The sequence below is a fragment of the Symsagittifera roscoffensis genome, chromosome 5 (assembly GCF_963678635.1).
Source record: "Symsagittifera roscoffensis chromosome 5, txSymRosc1.1, whole genome shotgun sequence".
Classification (NCBI taxonomy): Eukaryota; Metazoa; Xenacoelomorpha; order Acoela; family Convolutidae; genus Symsagittifera; species Symsagittifera roscoffensis.
The window spans coordinates 34992723-35017095 of NC_087066.1; the positions used below are offsets into that span (position 1 = coordinate 34992723).

The 24373-nt window shown below is 35.7% G+C and overlaps 2 protein-coding genes across 3 annotated transcripts in view; both read right to left on the bottom strand.

Annotated features, from left to right (window-relative positions):
• LOC134846008 (5'-3' exoribonuclease 2-like) overlaps positions 1–24373 on the bottom strand; it is a 351354-nt gene that overhangs the window by 321276 nt on the left and 5705 nt on the right. The window lies entirely within an intron of this gene.
• The window catches only part of LOC134846713 (mucin-3A-like), a 40237-nt gene that overhangs the window by 6950 nt on the left and 8914 nt on the right, over positions 1–24373 (bottom strand). The window contains exons 3-9 of the mRNA XM_063864098.1: positions 14320–14574; positions 13095–13379; positions 10734–10982; positions 10109–10381; positions 9516–9785; positions 8988–9242; positions 4285–4575 (exon numbers count right to left, since the gene is read on the bottom strand). Coding sequence (XP_063720168.1) covers positions 4285–4575; positions 8988–9242; positions 9516–9785; positions 10109–10381; positions 10734–10982; positions 13095–13379; positions 14320–14574 — 1878 coding nt within the window. The remainder of the gene's footprint in view (positions 1–4284; positions 4576–8987; positions 9243–9515; positions 9786–10108; positions 10382–10733; positions 10983–13094; positions 13380–14319; positions 14575–24373) is intronic.

Sequence of the window (24373 nt, forward strand, 5' to 3'; positions counted from 1 at the left end):
TTTGATACAGGCTACCAATTAGTTCTTTTTCTGTGCCGACGTTTTTGGCTCCGTTATTGGACGCAATGAAACGTTTTATACCCATCACACATGAGCTGGTGTGTTATGATGGCTTAACCACGAGGTGTACAGCCCTGGCTGTGCGTTAAATAAAAAAACGCACTTTTACTCAGTGCTCCCTCAATTGGAAACGTAATATGGTCAAAATATTCCAAGCTTGTTAAGGCAGATGGCATTTGCTTAAAGCAAAGGAAATTGACAGATCTATCGTCCAAAAATGGCTTGACTGTAATTATTCTCCGCTTTCGACATGTAACGCAATGGTTTTCAGTAGACTTCAGAAGTCGACGCAACCCGAAATAGCGTATTTTAAGTTTATCACTGAGCGCATACGGTCAGACTTGTGATGAAAATGATCAAGATAGACGTTTTGAGCCAGCAATCGAACTTTTTTTGCCGGTCATAAGTCAAAATGGGGTGTTTAGCATCAAACCTGATGTCAAATAAACGTCCTATGCAGCCATTAGACGGTAAGATACCACCGCGAGTCAACAAAGAGGATAACGTCGTTTTGTTGTTGCAGCTTTTAATGGATTTTCAGGAAGTAATTTGTTTCATTTCAACGGGAATTAAGGTAATTTGAGCAAGGTGTACAAGCTTCTTTTCCACAAAATCTAGCTCGAAAAGATATGTGATCTCAGTAGTAGTACCGCAAAATTATGCATGTGAGGGCAGCACCCCTAACATACAAGCAGTCTTAACGTCTTTTGCCAGTCAAATTCATCGTCAGGAAAATTTACTTACGCAACATCGCTGACACAATAGATTGTGCCTCCAAACAAAAATCGACATCGCATGAGGGACTTTTTGACCGAATTTTATGGATGACTCCATGATTGCGTTTAAAAGGCAAATTGGCAGTACTAAGAATGCTCGGCCAAATAACCCAGCTGCTATCTATGAGAACTTCCGCAAAGATCCCCTGTGCATTGGTGTCAGCTGGGTTATCGCCGCTCAGGATATGGTGTCGCGCATCAAGTGTAGTAGATTCGAGCATTCCGCCGACGCAGTTACCAACAAAAACAGCAACGTATCATTCGAGTTGAGCTACTGCAAATCGTGATGCTATCTATCCACAATAAAAATTTTTCACTTGAACTGTGATTGCCTACACCAATCTTTTTTTCAATCATGTGGCGTATAGAACAACTTCAGTAGAAATAACGCTTTCTTTGGCACAACACGCGCTATACCAAAGATAAATAGATTTGAGTTTCGCGCAAGCTTGTGAGTTGCACTCGCAAAAACCCAACCGCGCGGAAGACTTCTTGGAAAGTATCATTGAACAATTGAAGCAGAATAGAATCCACAGGTTCTCTGAAGTCATTGTGGGGAATTGATAGTTGTCCTCACAGAAAGAGGCTGGATTAAACCTTTCGATAAATCATTGTATCATTTTTGACCCCTTATCCTCCGAATTTGTTTTTTTTTATAAAAGTTGAGCCGTAACTTTGTACGGGGCTAGTAAACCAATAGGACAAAACGTCATCAAAATGATCAAGCCACAGATCTCAAAATAATTCGTTTTCCGCCTTAACCAGACGGTTATTGACACGTCGGCTCACAACCAATGTGTGATACACACGATCCAATTTAAGACCTAAAACGTGCGACTGACAATTGTTCATTCTAACATGATTTTAACAATTGAAGGTTTCTCACTGACTTTAGTGTTCATTGCCACTGTTATCTCTTCAACATTACAGAAAAACAAAGCATAAAAATTGTCGAATCAAAACCGTACAATTATACATCTTGAACGAAATGCGACTAATTCCAAATGTTTGCTCAATGGCTTCAAGCGAGACTCAGTAATTTTCCCAATAAAACTTTTCGGTAACCATGCTTCTTCAGGGTTTGCGAAATAGCTATCTTTTATCGTTTTCGAGCTTGTCGGCTATTCGCATTCGCCGCAGATATGGTGAGTGTACTAATGGCCAACCCTGTCTGGGGTGAAAACCTCCCACCAAAAAAAACGAAGCATTTGATCTCGGCCGAGGACTCCTACTTGGAGGAACATAACCTCGATATCCGCGGTGATGGCCTTATTTGTGCTCTCTGATGTGCAATAATACGAATATCTGGTTTTCGAGTAGTTTCTGAACCACCAATTGAAATTGATTCAAGGATGTACCGTGAAACTTAGCAACCCTGTTAAGTAAGCAGCGCTCTTCAACGGCCTATTTGATTTTAAAACTGGTTGGTTGGAAAGAGGTCACACGCCATTTGTTCACGCTCATGGAACATGCGGCTCGACATGAGCTTGCCTGATGCCCTGACTCCTTGTATCTTTCACGCATTGTTTCTGAAATGAGCGTGATTATCTGCGGCGAAGTGGGAAGAGACTAGCTTAAAGGCCTCATAAGGATCACCTATTGAAACAACCGTACGCTAGGTGGAAAGAACATGGTGAGTTACAAATTTTTCATTAGAGGAATTCAACCCGTCGAACGGCGTGGTAGTAACCTAGTCCTTAGATATTTTTCATTTTTTCTTAGTCGCCCTGTAAGGCCATTATAGCAATATATATCTTGCAGCTCATGTTTTTCAATGCGTTTTGTACCAATAAGAAGGTTGTCTTTCACATAAATCTCCATAATTTAGGACCTAGACTAGCTAAATTTGGCTTAGACTAGACCTTAGGTTTGACTGGCTGAAATTTATGGCATTGGAACTACTGATGAATAAGTTGACTCACCAATCAATTTGAAGCAGCTAGCGAGAGATACTGATAACCAAGAAAGTGTGGATGTTCCGTCATAAAAACCAACTTCAAGAAACTTGTGCAATTCAAAATAAACTAACTGAACGTAGCGCATGTTCGTTTTTTTGAAAGTAGCTTGAGACCAAAGTCATGCATTTTTTGTACAGCTGACACGGCGGAAAGCTAGCCTTGCTCTTGTATTTGCTATTGCTCATTGCGCTTGATACAATTGTGGTTACCGGCTCATTATTTGCTTGCATTTGGGTTTGAAAAAATAGCGAGCAAACTTTCGTGCTTTCCGCCTTCACCTTTAACCAATTCATGAAATCTAAAAGTCTAAGATGCCGCTGTTTTGCTTAACAGTATGCGTTGAGAAGGCTTCGTTCAAATTCGGCGGAGGCTTGCTGACAGCTTGGTTCAAAAAAGTCACAATTTTAAGATCATCGTGAATTGACACAGTTTTAAAGACTGCAATCAGCCGTGAAACAGCGGAAGGGAGGCAACTGAGATTCTCTGAACTATTCGTTTGAAAGGAGGAGAGTTGGCTAACTTATCCAATTGAGCTTCGACAGCAGTATTAAGCTCGCCATACAAATGTTTCAGCAGGGTAGCAATTTCATTGCTGTTAAAACCTCCCCTTTAACCGTATTCGTCGATAGCTGCTTTAGCTACGAGATTAAAAGCGTCTTTAGGTAAGTTAGTTTTTTGTCACTCAGAAGTCCGCAGTCAAGTTTTGGCTTAAAGTATCCAAACTGTTCGTGCCAGTTCAGAACACTTTGGAACTTTTTTTTCGATAACTAGTTCGACTTGAGTAAAACTTAGTAATATTTAGTTTATAAAATAAGTTTTAAGTTATTAAAAGCATGCTCGGTCGATTTACTCGCTCGAACATGGACAAAAAATCAGTAAATTCAAACCGGTTTTCTCTACACTGCAAAAACCGTTGAAGGACTTCAATTTGATTATAACTCGACTCATTGCATGATTATTTGTGGTACCTGACATTGCTTGGAAAACAAAATAAAAAAAAACAAATCAAACACCCGAATACAAAGTTCCTCTCCGTTTTCAATATTGGGAACAAAAAATGGCTGCAAAAATTTGGTTCCATTCCTCCAAAGAGATTTTTTTCTCGGTGCAATTTACTGTCTTACAATTTTGTTCAGGTAGTCTGACACTCTAAGTTAGGTATAAGAACTCTAGGTTATAAGAATGGTAAATGATAGCACATCGTATGACTAAAAATTTTATAATTTTTTTCTACTTGTCTTGAATTTTTGGGTACAAAATTGTTGTTGTATGGTCTTTCCCCATTTATAAATGAAAGCCATAGGGAAATTATAAAATAGTGCTGGAATATTCAACGAAATCTAAAAAGATAGTCTCAAAAAATCATTGAGCATCATTGAGAACCGTAAGCCGAAAAGAAAATAATAAACGTACCATTCCAACATTTTAATGTTTTGTACAGTTATAATTTTCTCGGACACGTAATAAAACGTCGGAAGCCGGCAGCTTACGAGTGATGAAGTAGTTCAGCACATGTGAGCTGTTCTCCCCACACGCATTGAGAGTAGCAGCTGAGAACTCATACACAGCCCCGTACTTGGGCATCTCGTTTGATGCACTCTGTGTGTCAGGCTGATTAATAGAAATGTCGAATTTGGCGTCGTTGGTTCCGAACTCCGAGTACTGTACGAGAATGGAGGTGTAGCCAGAGTGTGCCGGGATAGTCACGGAGACGTCCACTGACTTGTCAGAAGGACTAGGCGATGTCTCAACGACCGATATGCTATTGGGTGGCAAAGTTTCTAAATATTTAAGAGGCTTTTATAAAGTTGTTGGCTCGTGTAACAAACCTTGAACATTGTATAGTTTAGGGGTAGATTTTGGGAGGAAGGGCTTGGAGGCTTCCGCCCTTTTTTTTGGCGATTCGACGGATCAATTGAGCAATCTCGCGTGGGGGAGGGGAGATAGCTCGCTAGGTACTTGATACATTTACATTCAGAGTACACTCACATGTACACTCAAAAAGTGAAAAAAGAATCAATCAAACTGAGGCACATAGAGCGAAGTTTTTCTGCCCTAAGTAGAAAAAAAGCTATTGCGTACATTATTACGGCGCTGCGGAGAACAGTTTTTGGTATTCATAAACAAGGCTACCGGTCTAACCCTGGTAACTCGCTGTTTTAGTTATTCTTCTTCAAAATTTTTCTCGATACTCATATAAAATGAAACTCAGTCGGTCAATTGATTGAGTGTTATGAACATATCAACCATTTATATGCGTTGGTGACGTCTTTTGTAGCGTCTTAGCGTTTTTGATTGGGGGGGGGGATAGCTCAATTGGTCAATACGAGGGGGGAGGTTGCTCAATTGATCCAATTCGACCGTCTCGCCAACCAAAGGTATTGCTTGGTATTTTGATGATTTCCCTTTTCGGCGCTGAATCATAAAGTTTTTCTAAAAGCGTCTTTAGAGCTAAAATATATTATACTAGAAAGATAGCGCGCGCCAAAATGTTTTTTTTGGTCAAAATATTTCCCCAAAACGACTTTGGATTTCTTTCAGAAACTTACATATAAATGATCTAAAAATATTGAAAAAATTTTTTTGAAAATTTTAATGAAAACCCGATTCCCGCTTCGAGAAAACCCTGGATCCCCCCTCCCCCCTGATATAGTTAACCCCAATTGATGGCAATATCGGTGAGCTTGAGTTTTTGAGTTTATAATCGGTCAAAAAGTAAGTTTTAGCTTAGGTTATTTATAAATTTTTTGCATGATGCTTACGTTTCTGGAAAGAGTTAAAATTTATTTGCAACATCAAAATGAACAGTTTAAAAATGAATTAACTTTGTTGGATATTTGTTGATTGTAAAAAAACATTGCCAATAGTTTGGCATTAACTAGAGAAGGCTGCCTTTTATAATTAATGAAATATTTTTGTTGGCAATATAGCTTTTAGCAAATTTATTGATTCATGTATTAAGTTTTTGAAATAAATTTGGCCTTGAGAAAGTGAAATGGCGTTATAACTGCTATCGAATTTTCAAAACTGCGTTTGAACTGACAAAAGAGCAATGCAAAATGATTGCTAATTTCGGAGACTTTCAGTTTCGCCTTATGTCAAGAGCACACTTGCAAAAAACTTTTCATTCAACAACGATTTGCAATGCAAACTTTCAAAGCAAAAAAAAACACATAAAATGCCGATAAAAAAGCAAATGCCAGACTTCAAAGAAGTTTTTTGATTTAGCTTAAATTTGAAGGTCAGAATTATTTCAGAAATTTAAAACGTTGTCCGATAAATTTGTTAAAAGCTAAATCTTTTACTGTCCGCGAAGTAGAACGATAAATTAATTAACCTAAGACTGCTCATTTTGACGTCCCGGATCAGTTTTTCTTTCTTATCAACAAAAAAACTCTTTTTATAATTAGTAGCAAAAAGTTCGGACAGACAGAATTAATTAAAATGAGCAATCAGTGCTTTTCGACGCTTTTTTGCATGCAAAATATGAAGCCGAAGAACCTTGAATTTTTTGTCAGACCAAATTCAAAATGCGAGATTGTCGATTATCCGATGATTATGCTAGCCTAATTTTTAAATACTGCGCTGAACATCCAGATTTTACTATGGAACAGTTAGCAAAATTAGTTAAAAATTGAAATCTAGAGTTATTTTCTACTGCAAAAAAAAACAGATTAGGCCGCGCAAAAAAACTAAACGGAAGTTAAGATGATCAAATTATTCAAAACTTGGAAACCAATCGCAGAAAAACATTAGCCACCCTGAGCAATAATTTTCCTGTTTCAAGGTTTTTTATTCGACGCTTCGGATGCAATTGGCCGCGGATGTTATAGGTTTTGAGCGAAGCTCTGCTTTATAAACTTTCGACGTTATGTTTATTTCAGTTTTTATTTCCAATGATTTCTAGACAGTTGCTCTTTTTAACTAATTCTGTCTGTCCGAACTTTATGCAACTCTATAACTTTGAAAACAACGTTTCGTGATCGATTGTTTTAGGTGGAAGGTTTGAGTTATATAATTAGTAGCAAAAAGTTCGGACAGACAGAATTAATTGAAATGATCAATCAGTGCTTTTCGACGCTTTTTTGCATGCAAAATTTGAAGCCGAACAACCTTGAATTTTTTGTCAGACCAAATTCAAAATACAAGGTCGTCGATTCTCCGATGATTATACTAGCCTAATTTTTAAATTTTGCGATGAAATTCCAGATTTTACTTTAAAACAGTTAGCAAATTTAGTTTGAAAAATTTAAATCTACCGTTTATGATGTTTTAAAAGTCGAATATCAAGGAGTCATTTTCAAAAACTAAAAATTACAGATCAAACCGCCCAAAAAAAGCAAACGGAATTGAAGCTGATCAGATCATTCATAATTTGGAAACTAATTGCAGAAAAAGATTAGCCACTCTGAGCAAAATTTTTCCTGTTTCAAGGGTTACCATTCGAAGCTTCGAATGTAATTGCTCGTTGTGGTTATAGGTTTTGCGCGAAAGCTCTGCTCTATGAACTTTCGACGCTATATTTATTTCGATTTTGGTTTCCGTTGCTGTCTAGACAGTTGCTCTTTTTAATTAATTCTGTCTGTCCGAACTTTTTGAAACTCTCTATAGAGAGTTGCAAAAAGTTCGGACAGACATAATTAATTAAAAAGAGCAACTGTCTAGACATCAACGGAAATTAAAACTGAAATAAACATAAAGTCGAAAGTTCATAAAGCAGAGTTACGGGATCTACTTAACAATCCCCTTTCAAGAAAAGGGAGGAGATTGTTAATAAGATTACTTGCAGCGAGCTTTCGACCACACAGAATGCAGTAAATTTCGAATTTACGTACAATGCTCTCGAGCGAATTTACTGTTTTTATTTACAGGGGTGGAGATTCTTTAATAGATACAATAGAGGGGGGATATTTTTAAGTAGATCAAATTTTCGCTCAAAACCTATAACCACGACGGGCAATTGCATCTGAAGCGTCAAAATGTTTTATGGTAAAATCTGGACGTTCATCGCAGTATTTAAAAATTAGGCTAGCATAATCATCGGATAATGAACAATCTCGCATTTTGAATTGTCTGACAAAAAATTCAAGGTTGTTCGTCTTCAGATTTTGCATGCAAAAAAACGTCAAAAAGCACTGATTGCTCATTTTAATTAAGTCTATCTGTCCGGACTTTTTGCTACTAATTATATTTCAGAAATTTAGGACGTTGTCCAATAAAGTGCTGATTTAAAGTATCCGGACAAAATGAATAAAACGTGATTTTTCAAACACGTTTTTCTCAATTTGGGTTAAGATAATAAAAAAAGTAAAGAAAACAAAAATTGCTTAGAATTTCATCAGAATTAATAGCTTCAAAGTTCTCAACCAAAATTTTACCCCACAAATGAGTAATTTTGACTTTTTCAGACAATGGAGAATTACGCTGGAAGAACTTTGTTAATTGATGAGAAGCATATATCACAAGAAGCTTCTTTTACAGCCCAAGAAGGGTTAAATATCCAAAAGTTTGTGTAAAGTGTTCAAAATTTGTTTTAATTATAAGATTTTGGGTTTTATATAGTAAAAATCACGTTTCTTGAAAATCAAGCAAAAATGATTTCTCTTATACAGGTTTTTGGAGGTTTAACCCTTGCAGAATTTTGTAGGGCTGTGTAAGAAATTTCTTGTGATATAATTTTCTCATCAATTAACAAAGTAGTTTCAGCGTTATCTTGATTGTCTGAAAAAGTCAAAATGACCAATTTTGGGGTAAAATTTTGGTTGAGAATTTCGGCGACAAAATTGCACCATATTAATTCTGATGAACTTCTAAGCAACTTTTGTTCTGTTCACTTTTTGTCGTATCCTAACCCAATTTGAGAAAAACGTGTTTGAAATTTCAAATTTGTTGTTTTGTGCAGATAATTTAAATCAGCACTGTAAATTTGCTTAAAATATTAATGGACTTGCAATGACAGCGAAAATTGGACGTTGCCGTCAACACCATTGGAACCACAGTAATCCAATTCACCGCTGAGCTTAAGCATGTGCAATTATTTAACCATCTTTTGAAGCGCCCTAAGTTTCAGTAAAGCAGGTAAATGATTAACAAGACTCAAAAGCCTGAGCGAGAAGGTATAAAAAAGATCTTTTTAAATTCTGAGCTGGCATTTTTCTTATTTTCGAGTCTGTGTAATAACTATATAGCTTACGAGTGCATTTGGTCTCTGTGTAGGTGACTGTTTCCGCACAGATGCCAGATACAAGCACAGTGAACACTACAGAGTACGACTGGCCTGCATCCAATGCCCCGATTGTGTGGGGGACATCTGTCGCTGCAAGTGTGAAATCGTCGTCCATTGTGGAGTCGTTATACGAGACTTCAACTGAGTCGTAGCCGGTCAGGCTGGTTATTGTCAGAGCAGTCGTGTTCTCAGTTATAATTGTGACGATAGGGTCTGAGTTTTCTGTGAAAGAAAAACAAAGAAAAGTTAAGCCAACGAATTTCAGCTGAGATAAAATTAAGTCTCCAAAATAATTTTAACTGGGAGGGTGAAGAAAAAGATAGGACGATTATATATAAAACTAATTTCGATATGATTTTTTTCATAAAGAAGCGTTTGTTGCTGTTGCAAAGCTGCTGTTTTTTTGTTGACCTTATATGCATTGATTTTTTGAAAACTATTTTTACTTTACTTCTACTCATTTTTCGAGTGAGTAAGACCTAAAAAAGGACTTACTTGTGCATTTAGCTGGCATAGTCAACTCAAAAACTCTGGGACAGTCGCCTTCGATGGTGACAGATAGATTGAGAGTGTACTGGTTTCCAGGCAATAAACCCTCTAAGTCGAAGGGTAGCGGGGTGGTGATGTTGCGGTGGCTGATACCAGCGGAGTTCTCTGAGACGGTGGAGCTGAATGTAACGGCAGAAGGGACCTCTATGCTCTGGATGGTGAGAGATGTCGAGGTAGCAGAACTGTCATCAATTGTCACAACTGGGTCAGTGTGTTCTGAACAGTTCAGAGCAACATCTTATGAATCAAGGAGGGGCTTCCGTTTGCCTCATAGTTGTTGCATATGTTATATTTTATTAAATAGTTCTATAACTGGTTGAAACTAAATCTTAAACATTATAGGCGATTTCCCAAGTTCCCAAGTTAGTTCAGGCCTTCTCGCTACTCACAATTGATCTATCGAAGCTAAAATCGACTTAAAAAGGATAAAAGGAGTAGCTACGCGCTTGAATTATCTAAGTCAACTTTTTCTCGGTCAGAAAACTGTTTCTTAGCGGCGATATTGATTGATCATCAATCATCTGTGAACTTCTACTCACTTGTGCATTCCATTTGATGCCCTTGTAGAGTTTCAGGACAGGGAGAAGACACAGTGACATCGTAGGATATGTTATACTGGGTGCCAGCAGCCAAAGTGCTGATGGTGTGCGGGACACCTGTATTATCAAATGTGAAATCATTAGAGACCGTGCCTGGACGCACTGTTCCAGAGACGGTGTAAACAGCACCACTGGGTCCAAAGTTGACAGCGTCCACAGTTAGACTGGTGCCGGGAGCGTCCGCAGTTATAGACAGGGACAGCGGTGCTTTATCTGGCAAAAATTGAATGATATTGAAATAACCGACAAATATAGTCAATAAGGTCATTTAAAAAGTAATATACTTATAACTTGCTTATAACTTCTTTATATACTTATATACTTATATACTTATAACTTGCTTAAGTAATCCTCGTGAAAAGTATTTTTTCTCAAGTTGTTTTCTACGAAGTTTTTGTGGAGTCATCCGATAAGCTCACGCTGAAATATCCTTTTTTCTGAGTTGTTTTGGTTAACAAATGTGAAAAAAATTTAATGAGCTGATCGATTATTTTTAGCCAAGAATGATGCGTTTGTTACTTTCTAGCGAGCTTGATTGATTGATGTAAAACGATAATAAGCCAACCTGTGCATACAGTTTCAGAAAGAGTCGTGATCTCATCACAGTCCCCGCCTGACGAAACATCCATAGCCACTACATAGCTCTGTCCTGGCTCCAGACTCCCAATAACAAAAGGAATTTGAGCGGCCGATATTTCAGTTGGGTCACCCGAGTTCAAAGAATATATGACTGAGTGGACCACTTCTGTTATCTGGTCAATGCGAATTGCACTGTCGTTCAGCGCAGAGACAGTAGCAACTGGAGGGGTGTGTTCTGAAGTAACAGAAAACTAGGTCTAATTTCAGTCGTTCTTGTCTACGACATTTGAACTTTATTCTTTGCCGAACCTAATTTTGCCACATTTTCGACATGAATATGCCGCCAAATTAGTAAACTGAAAGACTCAAAACTCAAAAATCAAAAAGAAATCATTTAAAAAGAAATAACTAAACTACGATCTGAAATTGGAATCTTAATCATCCAAAACGTATTGCCATTGTCAGTTCTTAACAATACAATTGCATTTCTACGCTAGAAAAAAGATATAAGGAAAACAAGCACGAATAGAAGGCATGAGTTTTTCTGGGACTAGGAAAGATTTTTTCAGCCAAACTAAAGTTACGGTTAAAGAAACCTTATTATCTTTAAAACATGCTGTTGCTTTTCTAGGGGAAGTTCGAAACTTAACCCGAATGCTAAAAACTTTATTTTAGAAATAAACGTGCCATCAAAGAGAAAGCCAAAACCACCTTGGAAACCACGAGAGCAACTTATTCAGAGTTAATGGGCACGCCTCGAAGAAAATTTCGCCAAATAGCCCGAACGGCTTAGCGACAAATATGTGTCGAATCAGCGCTAGCTACTCTAAAAAACATTGCGATACCACTTCACATGAGGTGACTCTCTCAGTCAAGAAGGATTTTTTTCTAGTCCACGACTGTGGCCTTATGCGCTGACCGCATATTGATTTTCTCTACGGAAAAACGATAAGATGTATTGGAGAGCAACACAATTTGGCATGCTGATGGAATTTTCAAATCATGTCCCTTCAACCAATTATTAACAGCACGCGCTGTTGTAATTGATTTGTTTTCTTTCAAAAAGAAAAACTGATAGCTTTTGAGAAGCTGAAACAGCTAAATCCCTGCCTGGAGCCCGCCGAAAATCTTCGTGATCTTAAAAAGTTTCGACCAAGGTCTTTCTTTCAACCTTTGTGCCATCATTAAAGGCTGCTTTTTCCATTTTTGAAGAAAAATTGAGGAGCTCGGTGTAGCTCCCCTTTATAAACCCGATGAAACACGTCGGCTTCCAAGGAAATCGTTCATTGCGCTGGCACTTATCCCCAAATGTTATCTGGAGTTGGTGCTAAAATACCTGAACGATATTTTGGGCGAAAAACCTCATTCTATATGTGGAAAGTCATTCTATGTGTGGATAGAAAATCATTCTATATGTGGAAAGTTTGAAATTATATGGATTGGGTCAAATGTTCCGCACTAAACGCCAATCATTTTTCTTCCCGTAGATCTTTGGAGTCAAAGACAGCGGTAGAAGGAGAAGGCATCAAAGACAGAGAAATGCAAAAAATGTAGTTAGGATTGTCTGAAGTTATTAAAAAAACTATGAGAACAATTGAGTTAGTAATATACAATAGGAGCAAGCGTTTAACTTTGATTTCTAAGTTTTTATTTCATTTTGTGTAAATTAAGCTATCAGTTGTTTCTTTCAATTTTTCACCATCAAACCAAAAATTGACACGAATCGTCGCTTGTTATGAATCGTCGGTTGTTACGAATTGTCTCCTAACCTAAGAGAAGAGCTGATTAACCTTTTTTTTTCAGCGAACCAAGTCCCTGATGCACAAGATTTATAGTTTTTTACTGCTCCGTCTGGGCTTAGAATTGTAGCCTCACCCTCAGGGAACAACCCTATAGCCATTGCTTGCTAGTTAAACATAATTGAAAGTTTAATCAAAAGATAAAATTCTCAAAAAAAACTAATTTTTGGAGATGGCCTCTGCTGCACTTTTTTTCAGCATACTGAAGCTCGCTGACAAAAGGTTTACACATTTCTATCAAAACATAGGCATGCGATCTAATTATTGCAATGTTTTGTTGAGAATTAAATGGCTTTCTGATTGGTGAGTAGTGGTGAAGTGACTAAGTCTCTTTTTGACAATCGAATGAAGGTATGATGTTCGAGACCCACCATGATTCGTGATAGATGCATGAGTCAGGATGCAACATTATCCAGCCAGAAAAATAACCACAAAAATGCGTGTACTCAACTAGCTTATGGTATTGAAATCTAGTTGAACTAAAAAATTAGTTCTGCATAATAACGCGATTTATCTACAACTATGCAATAACACATTCAAAACCCTACCTGTGCATGTCGGATCCGTAGTCCCGGAAACGGTCTGCGGGCAATTGGCCGCGTCACTGTATTGGACCACGTATGCGAGTGTGTACTGAGTTCCCGGGGCCAGCCCACCAATAGTAATTGGAACACTCGCAACACCATCTGCAGCCGCAGAAGTCTCATTGCCATTGGTCGATGCGGGGTTCGAACTTGTTACTATTGAATTGTATGCGCCAGTGAATGTACTCAGGGTCACCGTCAGGCTGTCTTGACCGTCCACTACCACCGCCCAATTGGGGGGAGTGTGGTCTAAAAATAGAGACTACTTGCTACTACCTCTCATCTGTTGGCAATTGTGAGTCAAAGTTTTTATAATGATTTTCAAAAATATTTTGCAGCCAAGACGGTCATTGGCAATTTAAATTTTGCATTTTTCAGTTTTGCTTTTGGGTAAATTTAGTAGATCTTTTTCTCCGGCCATTCTATGAATAAATGATTAAAAAGTTTAAGTCTGTATAGACTGAAACATTCAAAAGACTGTCACATTGAAAACAGTTATAACAAAAAAAACTTGTTTTCCATCTTTGAGTCAATGATGATTTGAAGTACTTATTAGCGCAAGCCTTCTCAAGCTGAATTAAAAAAAGATACTTTGAAGGAGGGAAAATAAAGGATACTTTATTATAGTTTTTAATGTCTTTTATTCAGTTTCTATGCAATATCATTGGTACAATCTTTAAATATTAGCTGATCGCATTTTGACGTCGAGTTGTATTCGAAGTTTTTCGCTTCCTATGAAACAATTACAGACCAATTAATCTTACCAAGACATTTCGTATTAAAGCAAAATTTTGAACGTTCCGACTGGCCAAGATTTTTGATTTGAAGAAGTTTTATTAGCATACTTTTCTCATTTTCTAATTTTCTCATTTTTCCTTGATTTTCCAAGCTCTTATGGAGTTGTGATTCGCGTTTATTTGAATTTTTGAAGTCAAACAATTTGTTTCCTATCAATTATTTAATGATTTTAACTTTTGTTATTATTTTTTTAAAAGTTAATTCTTTCTCCCTTATTAAGTGATCGGAACGGAAATAATCATTTTAAAAAAATTATTGGTATTTTGTTTGCATCAGCTGTCCTACTATTTTAAGTCGTTTCATTAGCAGTTTAATTTCCATCTGAAAACTAAGAACACTAACAACCGGTGGTAGGAGAAAAGTATTCTTAGGAGTTTGCTTCTATACTAACCGGTGCAAAATATTTTTGTGTCCGAAGTTGTTTCAACACAAGGCATTGGTGTCGTTACCTCCACAGTGAGTGTATACTGTGTGCCACTATCCAGCCCAGTTATTTCATAAGGTAGATCACTGGACGTTAAGTCCGCGAAAGGGCCCACAGTTGGCGGAGTCACAGTGACAGAGAAAGAGTCCATTGGCACGCCAGTGATGTTGACTTGAACTGCGCTGCGACCATAGTCGTAGGAAAAAGTCGGCTGGCCATGGTCTGAAGAATAGAATTATAATTTCATCGGATGTCTTGCTTATATGCTGGTGAAAGGGCTGAGATTTATCAAAGAATTTGACTTCTAGTGAACAAAAAACAATTGCGGTGGACCCAAAATTTAAAATCGCTTCGGATGCCAAAGAAGACTCAAAAGTTGCACATGTCAAAAATATTAGAACTCCTTAAAATTATATTTTTTAAATCAAATTATTTGAAATGGTTCTTACAAAATTTTTAAAAAACTTATCATCAATAGCCAGAGAACAAATCTACAAAAAACTCACAAATAGGGGGGCAGAGATTTTCAAACTTAGCAAGTTCACAAAGTTTGTCCGTTTTTTAAGTAAGCGAAATGGGACAGAAATGATATCATAAAATAAGACCAAAGGGTTTTACTGAGAGGTGTCGATTTATAAGACGAACTAAAATGGCCAGAAAATGGACTTCAAGCAATCTCGAGAACATTTTAATTAATCGTACAAAAAATTACCCTAAAAGGTTTGAGTTTATGTCCGGCGTGCTCACTCTTTGAGGAATTTCAGATAAGGTACACCGTCTGTTCGTCACGCTATCTTATTTTCGGCCGGACAGATTCGTGCAACTTCTTAGTCTAATACCAATCTTAATCCTACTCTTATATCTCCCAGTCTCAATAGATTTAGTGTATACCGGTATTTGCGAGTTACATATCAGGAACTATCTTGAAGCGTTGAAGGAGAACAACTGTCTTCTAATTTATAGTTAATTTGTTCTGTTGCTGAAGCTATGAATAGTTTCAGCGTTACAAAAAATTGTAAGTGTTAGTTACGGATCATGATTGGTTAGTTAAAATTTTTTATAGAGAGTTCTATCAATGAGATAATTGGATACAAATACTAGTTTTAGACTCATTCCACCCATTCGCGCTTAGATTGTTTTAAGTTTTAATGTTTATTACAGTGAAGGGATATATGGAGAGATTTCTAGGTTTTTTTTGAAGCTGTGACTGCGTGAAATAAGAAGACACATTGGTTCATGTTTTGGATTAGATGTCTTCATAGAGAGAAGGGGGACAGTTGTTCGTGTTTCAAAATTGGGTCTCGTATATCCTAGATCGTCTTGAGTGATCATGACAAAATTCCTTCCAACAAGGTTAAAAGAAAGTTTAAAACGTGCGAAAACTAGTAAGAGTTTTTATCAGTTAGTTTCTGAAACAGAATTCATTTTTTAAACAATTCTTTTTGGGCAAATTGCTTAATTTTGGTGGAAAAAGTGTGTGAAATTTGGGCAAGTAAAGAGAAATAGCATCATAAAAGAAGCACACAGTCATTTTTCAAAATTTGAATTTGAAATTGCTTTATTAATTTTACTACTTCATATTTGAATTTTATTACAGAATTATCATTTTTTTTGCAATATGTGTTAAATTTACTTCGCTAAGATTACTTGTTGACATAGTTAAGATAAAAGTTCAAAATTGAAGAAGATTTTTTTTACTTTTTGTTTTTATCTTTAGATGAGTTCCTGGTGAAAGTAAAAAAAGAAATGTGAAACACACTTGCAGGATTGGTGATTATCTTATTGATTTGTTTTAGTGATAATAATAATTTTTACAATTATGAGGGGTCAAGTTCAGGGAAAAATCAAGGGGCAAGTTAGTTTTAAAGGTATCGGATGTTAGTAAAAGCTTAGCAAGCATGCGTGTTACGTTTTTATTGCAAAGCAGTGGCCAAAGAAGTTCAAATACTCTGATGATATCTACTTCTTCGGTGGTAGCTGAATTTTCATTGTTAGTTTTCTGAACAAGGTTATAAAGTTTGTGATTAATTTTAGTAGAGTGGATATTTTATAGTAGGGCTTCTTCAATTGGCTGTATATATACTTGGGGAAGGATGATGGGTTGTGCGTCTTCTAGTGGGAAGGCGTTAGTCAGTGGGCAAAAATTGTACATCTGTCGAAATGGATCGTGATTTCTGAGGATGCCAAGCAAATTAATTGATTTGATGCAGTATGTGAAGTTTAAGAAATAGGTTGATATGTATTTTGAGTTTATGAACACAAAACGATGGTCTGGATTACGGGATAGTGAACTGTATATGTTTTGTCTTTGTATGAATTTATAATATTTGTAGGTGTGGGTTGTTTTTGTTTTTAATACGATTTCGTGTGAACAGTACATATCTCTTTCCTTCGGTGTGAGGAAGTTAAATGTTAGTGCGAAGTAATTGAATTTGAAAGAACGGTTCATAGGCTTTAGTGTTTTAGTGCGTGATCTATGATATGGTCTAATTTTTTGTTAGTGCTATCAAGATATAATATGAAAAAATTTTCAGTTAGTTGAGTGTTAATGTGTGGATCATCGTCATACGGGTAGTCATCAATATACCTGGTGACAGCGTGGTTATAATGATTATTGGAAAATTGGTTTGCTTTGGGTGCTATGAATATGTTTAAACCTATAGTGGTGAATTGATTTTCGTGCAGAGCGGTAGTTAGGTGGCGAATGATGGTATCACAAAGTTGGTTCTAGGCGGGGTTGTTTTTCAAGGGAGTTTTCAGTGGTTTAGTAAAGTTGTAACAGGAGCTCCAGGATAGTGTAGGGAGTAAGGTATCATCGACGTGTGGTGTATGTGGATTTCCATTTGCGGAATTTTAGTAATTATTTTAAGTTTCGAATTAGAAAATTTGGAGTATTAGTGTGTTGAGGATGATAGCAAAATATTCGGGATGATCTTGGGCGCTTAATAAGGAATTGAGGTGTAGTGTTAGGGTGTTTGCGTTCCATGAAGAGTTTTTGGGCTCGTGTGGGTGCAAAGTGAACTGGGGGATTGGAGGATTCGGAAGTTGAAGCTGAATGGTTCAGTTGGTGAAATGTTAATGAGTTTTTTGTGTCGTGAAATTGTTGTTGTTTTGTTATAAAGTTATCTAAATCAAGCTGAAGTTTATCTTCCATCTAGGGCAATTTATCTTCCATCTGCTTGCATCGGGTTCATTACTTGACAGAAGGGAGAGAATAGGCGTAGCGTCAGTGAGTGAGGAGGGAGAGGGATATGGTTCATCCGGGATGGGGAGAGGCCGGAAAGGTGGTTGAGAAACATTAGTAGGGCTAGGTCTGAGTGAATGAGTTCGTCGGGAGTTTCTACATCTGAGTTATTAAAATTGGAGATGGTTTTAGAAACTGTTTGCGTTGAGTCGTCTGAATCCATACGTGGTGAGTTAGAGGAAAAACTGGGTAGGGGAGAAGAGGTGAGGTCTGAAAGTGAACTGCGGGAGGATTGGCGTTAGAAGTTAGATGGAAAGGTTGTTGGACTGTTATGTGAGATATTGGGCTTTGTTGTGAAGTACTAGTTTGTAGTTTGCGTTCGGCGATCGGAAGTATGTGTCTATAATTTTGTGGGATTAAAAATAAAGGGTGATTGTTATGTAATTTGTGGTCCTGTAAGTGTTCTACTTGGGTTATCTTGTGGGATATCATACATATTTGGTTTTGTAGATAATTTTTGTTTTAGATTCGCTAAATTGAGCGTCTAGAAAAATTTTTAATAATTGAGGTGGAAATAATTCCAAGAAACCCTGCAAAAAAAACGTGCAAAGCTTGCCTGTCTATTGACCTGTGTATGTATTGAGCATGTATTATTGATGCCTTCTAGGAGTGAAAAAAGAAACCCAATAAAATAAAACATTGCGTGTAGTATAGTCATCCTTTTTTAAAATATAGTAGGGCCATCCTTAGGTTCCGTGTAGTATAGTCATCCTTTTTAAATATATAGTAGGGCCATCCTTAGAGTTCGTTTTTGATATTTATGAAACTGAAAATGATAACTGGTGAAATGTCCTGTGGACGATATTTTTCTCCATTGAGATATTTATAGTCCTTAATAACTTTGAACTATCCACTAGAATTTTGTCGGTAGATGTCGCAGAAACCTGCTGTTTCATCAAATTTTCGCAAGTTTCGCAATTGATTGTCTTTGAAATGTAACCGTTTTGGTGGAGTTCTTGAAAATGTGATGATGTATGTCGGATTCAGAGAAAATTCCTATTGATTGTAGGTCTTCATTTGGATTTCGAGCGAGTGCGTGTATGCTTTTAGGTGAAAGTTTCTTTAGAGAAGCCATTAATGCAGACTATGGGGTTAAAAGTTAATATTTAGCTTCATTTGGGCTAAGTTATACTACATTGTGGCTGCTTTTGGATCCACATGGGACATTTGTATCTCAAAACTAGGTTCAGCGTGAACGTGTATCTACAAAAGGTACTTTGTTTTTATCAAATAAAGTTTTGCATTGGTAGCATCTTTTATCTTCAAAAAGATAAAGTGGTGAGATTTTCTTTGTGCAAGTATACTTACAAAGAAAGTTTCCTTCATAGTCATTGAAGTGAGAGCGATTACCGGATACGATTTATCCTGCGTAGGATGTGTAAGATTTTATGTACTGCTAGGGCGAGAGATTGTAGCGTTTGTGTTCGATCTAATCACATAGGTGACGGAGTATTCGGAGGATGACATTTATTGAAAAATTCTACTTATTGTATAATATATTTTCATTTCGAGATGAACATCGTAGTGGAATATGCCAGAACAGGTGTTATTCATGTCAAAACTTTTGTCGTAACCGACAAGAATTTCTGAATATTGTGGTTTGAAAAGTTGTTTGTGATGCTTACATGCAACTTCCGTTTCAGGGTAACTTTGAAAACGTTTTAATCTTTTTTTAATACCATCTGTAAGTGTTACATTTATGTTGGTTTGATCTAATTCGATAAGGGTTGGTTTTGTCGAAATGTATTTTCTGAATACTTTTTTTTTGAAAATTGATTATTCTTTAGTGAATTTTAGCGACTTGAAATTTGGTATATATGTCTTCAGGGAACCAGAGTATGGTTGCTTGGGTTTATGTAGTGGTATCGCAATATTCTTGATCGTTTTTACAAAGCAAGCGGATTCCTTGATACATTATGGTATCATCCTTTAATTCTCGTGTTAATTGTACTTTTTCTAATTGAATTTTTCAATTAAAGAACAATATTTCCTGGTAGCCTGATTTTTTTTGTATCTGCTTATCAGTTTGTTGGGTTATTTATTCCAAAATGTGGTATCCATTTTTTTGTGTGTAAATCGTAGTTTAAACATCCGTGCGCACCATGAAACGGGAATTTATCGTCTAGTTGTATATGACCTTGATGGCGTTCAAGTACGCATGGTGCGCAGAGGCTAAAGGATTTAAAAGCTTACCAATTTACAATTTGTGGTTATATTTGTGACTTTTTCGAAAATTGCAGTTCTTTTTTTTGGGTTCAAGGTGTAGAAGTCTTTTGATAATACTTTGATCGAGTCTATTTTATTGCTGTTTGAATTTTGTGAACAATGTACTTTCTTTCTGAGAATTTTGCCGTAAATTTATATCCTGTAAGAGTTGTAGATCGGGCTATTGAGTAAAGTGTACCTACTATAAATGATGATTAAAGGTCTTTTGGTTGAGATTCGCATTTTGTGTTACTTGAATAATTGCGTTTTTTTATTTGAATTATGTAGTTTTGTTGTTCACTTGTGATGCGTGTTTTTCTTCAAACGAATAAGGGTTTTCTACAAACGAAATACGTGTAGATGATTGGGGTTGGTTTGTTTGAAATGTTAATATGCTTGATTTTTTGTTGTAGTCTGTGTTCTGTATAATAACCTTCTGCAAAAACAATCAGCAAAACTGCTGCTGATGCAAAGATAATTATTGACTTTTATGCCCTAAGGGATTTTTAAAATGAGAAATATAAGAAAAGTTATGAAAATTGCGAAAAGAAAAGGAATATCTGTCTTACTTAGTAAACTTCGTATAATTTATGAAAATTTCAATTTTCGTACATGATTAGGTGGTCAATTTTTGTCCAGAAGGAGAGGTAGGTTTGGATGAGTGAATGGAAAAGAAAGAAATTGCTACAAAAAATTAGAAAAAACGGATGGCTATGTTCAGATAATCGGCTATGACAAAGATACAAATTTAAAAAATGTTTAAAAAATTGAGAAAAAGGTTGAAATGAATTGTTTTATTTGTTGAAATGAGTTTAAAAGAAGCATTTCAAAAATGATTTGCTTTGTCTAAGTCCTTTTTGAATTTTCAGAGTTGAAGCCAAGTGTAGTCGAAATATTTTATGACTTTTGACAAGTGGGTTGGGTATGAGGAGTTTTTGGTGGAAGGTATTTAGGTGTTAACTTTCTAAGCCTTGTTTTTGTTTTTAGGATGATCAGGAGGATTTGGGAGGTAGAACGACTTTAGGCTAAGTGATTTTGTCAGAGTGTCTCTTTGGGTTTTACTTATTTTCTCTTGGGGAGTTGCGGGGTAGAATTTGAGACAAAATTGTTGATTTTTGTGCAGATTGATAGAATAGGATTGCAACTTTTGATTGGGTGGTTTTCAACTAGTTTTTGACGAGAAGAAGGAAATGTTGTATTTAAAAATTACTTTGAGGCTTTCTGAAAATGTTTTTAATGTTGACTAATTAATCAGGGGTTTTCTGAATTTCTACTTTTTTATTATTTTAGATATTGGAATAAATTTTTTAAAATTTTTTCCTGGTTAACTTCTAAGGCGAGATCATTAACGTTGTTGTACTTTTTTCTTTGATTGTGACTGTGAAAATATTTTCTTGTGGTTTACAATTAAGTCTTTGTTTCTGAACTATTTGTTTTTGAGGTTTGTCAGATATATCTTTTGGAAGTATACTGTTTAGATGATCAGAAATTGTTGTATTTTTTTTGGTTGTATATTATTTACTCTTGTTTTTTTTCAACGATATGTAGTCTTCTGAAAGAGTATAATTTTTTTATTTCACGAAGCGCTTATTCCTCTGGGTAGTATGGTAACAGGTTGTTCCCGTGTTGTATTATTCCTCTTTTATCGTGATGTATACATTTGTACGTGACGTCTGTATTTTTTTTTTTAAAAGGCTCCTATATGGATAGGTTATAGCTTTTCTGAGATGCCTTTCTGATTAATAAAACTTGAGATTAAGACAAAAGTCCTTTTTTTTTCAATTTGTTGCTGTTGTAAGATGTGAAATCATTTGAGACTGAATATTTTCTTTTTGTAACAATTTCCTTGCAATTTTTTAAAATATTTTAAGATGTAATTATCTCGGTTTGAAATCCCTTCTGTCTGGGTTTCAGATGTTTATTTTGAAAATTGGGAAAGTTATCTTCGTCATGAGCGTGAAGTGCTAGATTAAAACAAAATGAATCTTTGTTGGGTTGACAGTAACCTTGTGCGTTTTTTGAAGAATGTGCTGTAAACATTATAGGTTTTTGATTGAAACCCATTTCCTTTTCGTTTGATGATAGTCCAAGAGTTGTTTTGATTTTGAAATTATAGGCTAATGGGAATAAGTTTACGTCTGTTGACCATTCGGAGTTTTCCTTATGATCTCCTTTTATAAAACATCGGAGGTTTCTTGTAGTGAACGGTTCATATCTTCAACTAGTCCCTCTGTCCTTGGGGCACGGGGTGTTCTAGGTTTTGGTTTATAATACAGAGTTTACATAATATTATGAATTCATTATTTATAGATTCTGTTCCATTGTCTGTAACAAGAATTTTTGGTAGGCCAAGTTTTGTTATTCAGTGTTGGTAAAGTGTTGTATGAGCATAATAAGCGTTGCAGTGATGAGCAGGGTTGAGTGCTATATAGTGTGTAAATGCATTTAGCATTACCATTATATATGAATTTCCTTCTGAGAAGGGTGATGAAGATATCAAAAGAGATTCTGTGATTAAAATAAAGACTTTGCCCTTGAAAGTCTTTTTTTTTCTCCTATTTGCATTTGGTGTGGAAAAGGTTTCTTTAATTGAAAAGTTATGCGCTCATTGCAGAGTACTTTTATTTAAAGTGATACATTTTGAAAAAAAAAATTCGAGTGAAATTTGGATATAAATTTTTTTCTGATTTTGCGTGTCCTTTTGTATGTAAGGAATGTGAAATGTGAAATGCAATTAAAATTACACTTGTTGGGAGACCAGGGATTTTTGTTTCAAGAGTGTAATAGAAGTGTAGTGCAAGTATCGAAGCAAGTTTTTATGTCCTAAAATTTTAATATCGGCTTTTACTGGTTTTGTTTCATATTTAAGATTCAAGTTGTCGGATGACAGGGTGAAGATTTTGGTATTTTTGTAATAACTGTCGTTTCGTTTTTTCTGTATTTGGAGAGAAGTATTTTGAATTCCATTTGTTGAGAGAGTGATATTGTTATATTAGTCAAGGGATCTTTTAAATTGAATATCTTACTGATTGTATATTTTTGGCTCAACTCGGAGAGGAGGGACCTGTTAAACTTTCGATTTTGTTAGGTTTAGCTTTTTCTATAAATGGGAATGAGTTAATTCGGTGTGGTTTTTGCTTAGATGTCTTTTGTTGTGTATTGTTTTCATCCATGATGAGTATGGTTTTGGTTTAAATGTATGTTTTCCTAATAAATCTTCTTCTAGTCAATCAAGATATAATGAGAATTGTTCTAAGATGTTTTTTTTTGCTTAGAGTCAGAGTGTGTTTCGACAAAATGTATCTGGTAAAGCAAAGTTTTTGCCTGCTGTCCGAACAATATAGAAGTTTTAAAACTTCTTTAAAATAATTTAAATTCTATAAACTCTATGGTTTGGATTCGACTTTTGTCTAAATGGAAATTTCGTTAGTTTATGATCTGTGAATAGTACTGCTGTTGGTTGTTTCGATCCAAGGATTTAAAATTCGTATTCGGCTAGGGTGTATTTTATAGCTTTAAATTTTCTCATTACCGAAGGTAGTGTAAATTCTTCTTGTGTAAAAAGTCTTGAGTTTGCTGATAATATTTTCATTTTATTTGTATCTTTATGTGATTGTAGAAGTGCTGCGCCAATTTCAAAGTTAGATGCATTGCACATAGCGTAAAATAGTTGATCTGGATTTGGAAAGGTGATTGAAATTTGCTCTGCTTAAAAGTTTTTATTTTGTCGTAGAGTTTTTGATGTTTTAATGTTCATTCAAAAATATTTTGTTGTCGCAGGTTACTATAAAATGGCCTGAGATATAATTTCATTTTCAGAACATACTTACCTAAGAAGTTTAGCATTCTCTTTGTTTAATGGTGATGGAGTTTTGATGATGCGTCTGATCGTGATTTTAAAGATGTTAATTGTGGTGCCTTCAATACTGTGTCCAGGAAATTTCACACGAATTAGGAAAAAATAAGGTTTGTTTGGGACTGCTTTCATGTTTTCTTTGAAAAGATTTGGTGGCAATTGTTTGAAAATTTAATTTTTTTGTGTTTTTTTGTGGATATATGAATACTTTGTCTAAACTTATGATTAAATTTTTGGTAAAATTATATGGCCAAAAAATTTTACTCATAAATGCTGAAAAAGCTGCTGGTCATATGGATACACAATAGAATAGTCCATTAAATTCGTATTGCTGATTTGCATTAACGAATTGACGTAGTCGACGTGATGGTTCGTCTAATGGCATCTGATTATATGCGCTATTCATGTCGGTATAGTATTGTCTGTTTTTTTTTGTTGTAATTTTTACTTGTTTTGGTTCTATGGGCCAGTTTTATTCTAATTCATCGATTAGAGAATTTATATTTTCTGGTGTCAGAATGTTTTTAAGTGATTCTCTTTTAGCGAGAACAAATACGGGATTGATGAATGATTTTTTTTGGTCGTTTTTTTTTATTCAGTGATGAGATATTTTCATGTTGTTCGAGGATATCTAAAAGTCTTGTTTTTCTTGTTATGTTTGGAATATTTATTTTGATATTTGGAATATTCACTTGTTTACTTTGTCTTGTAAACGC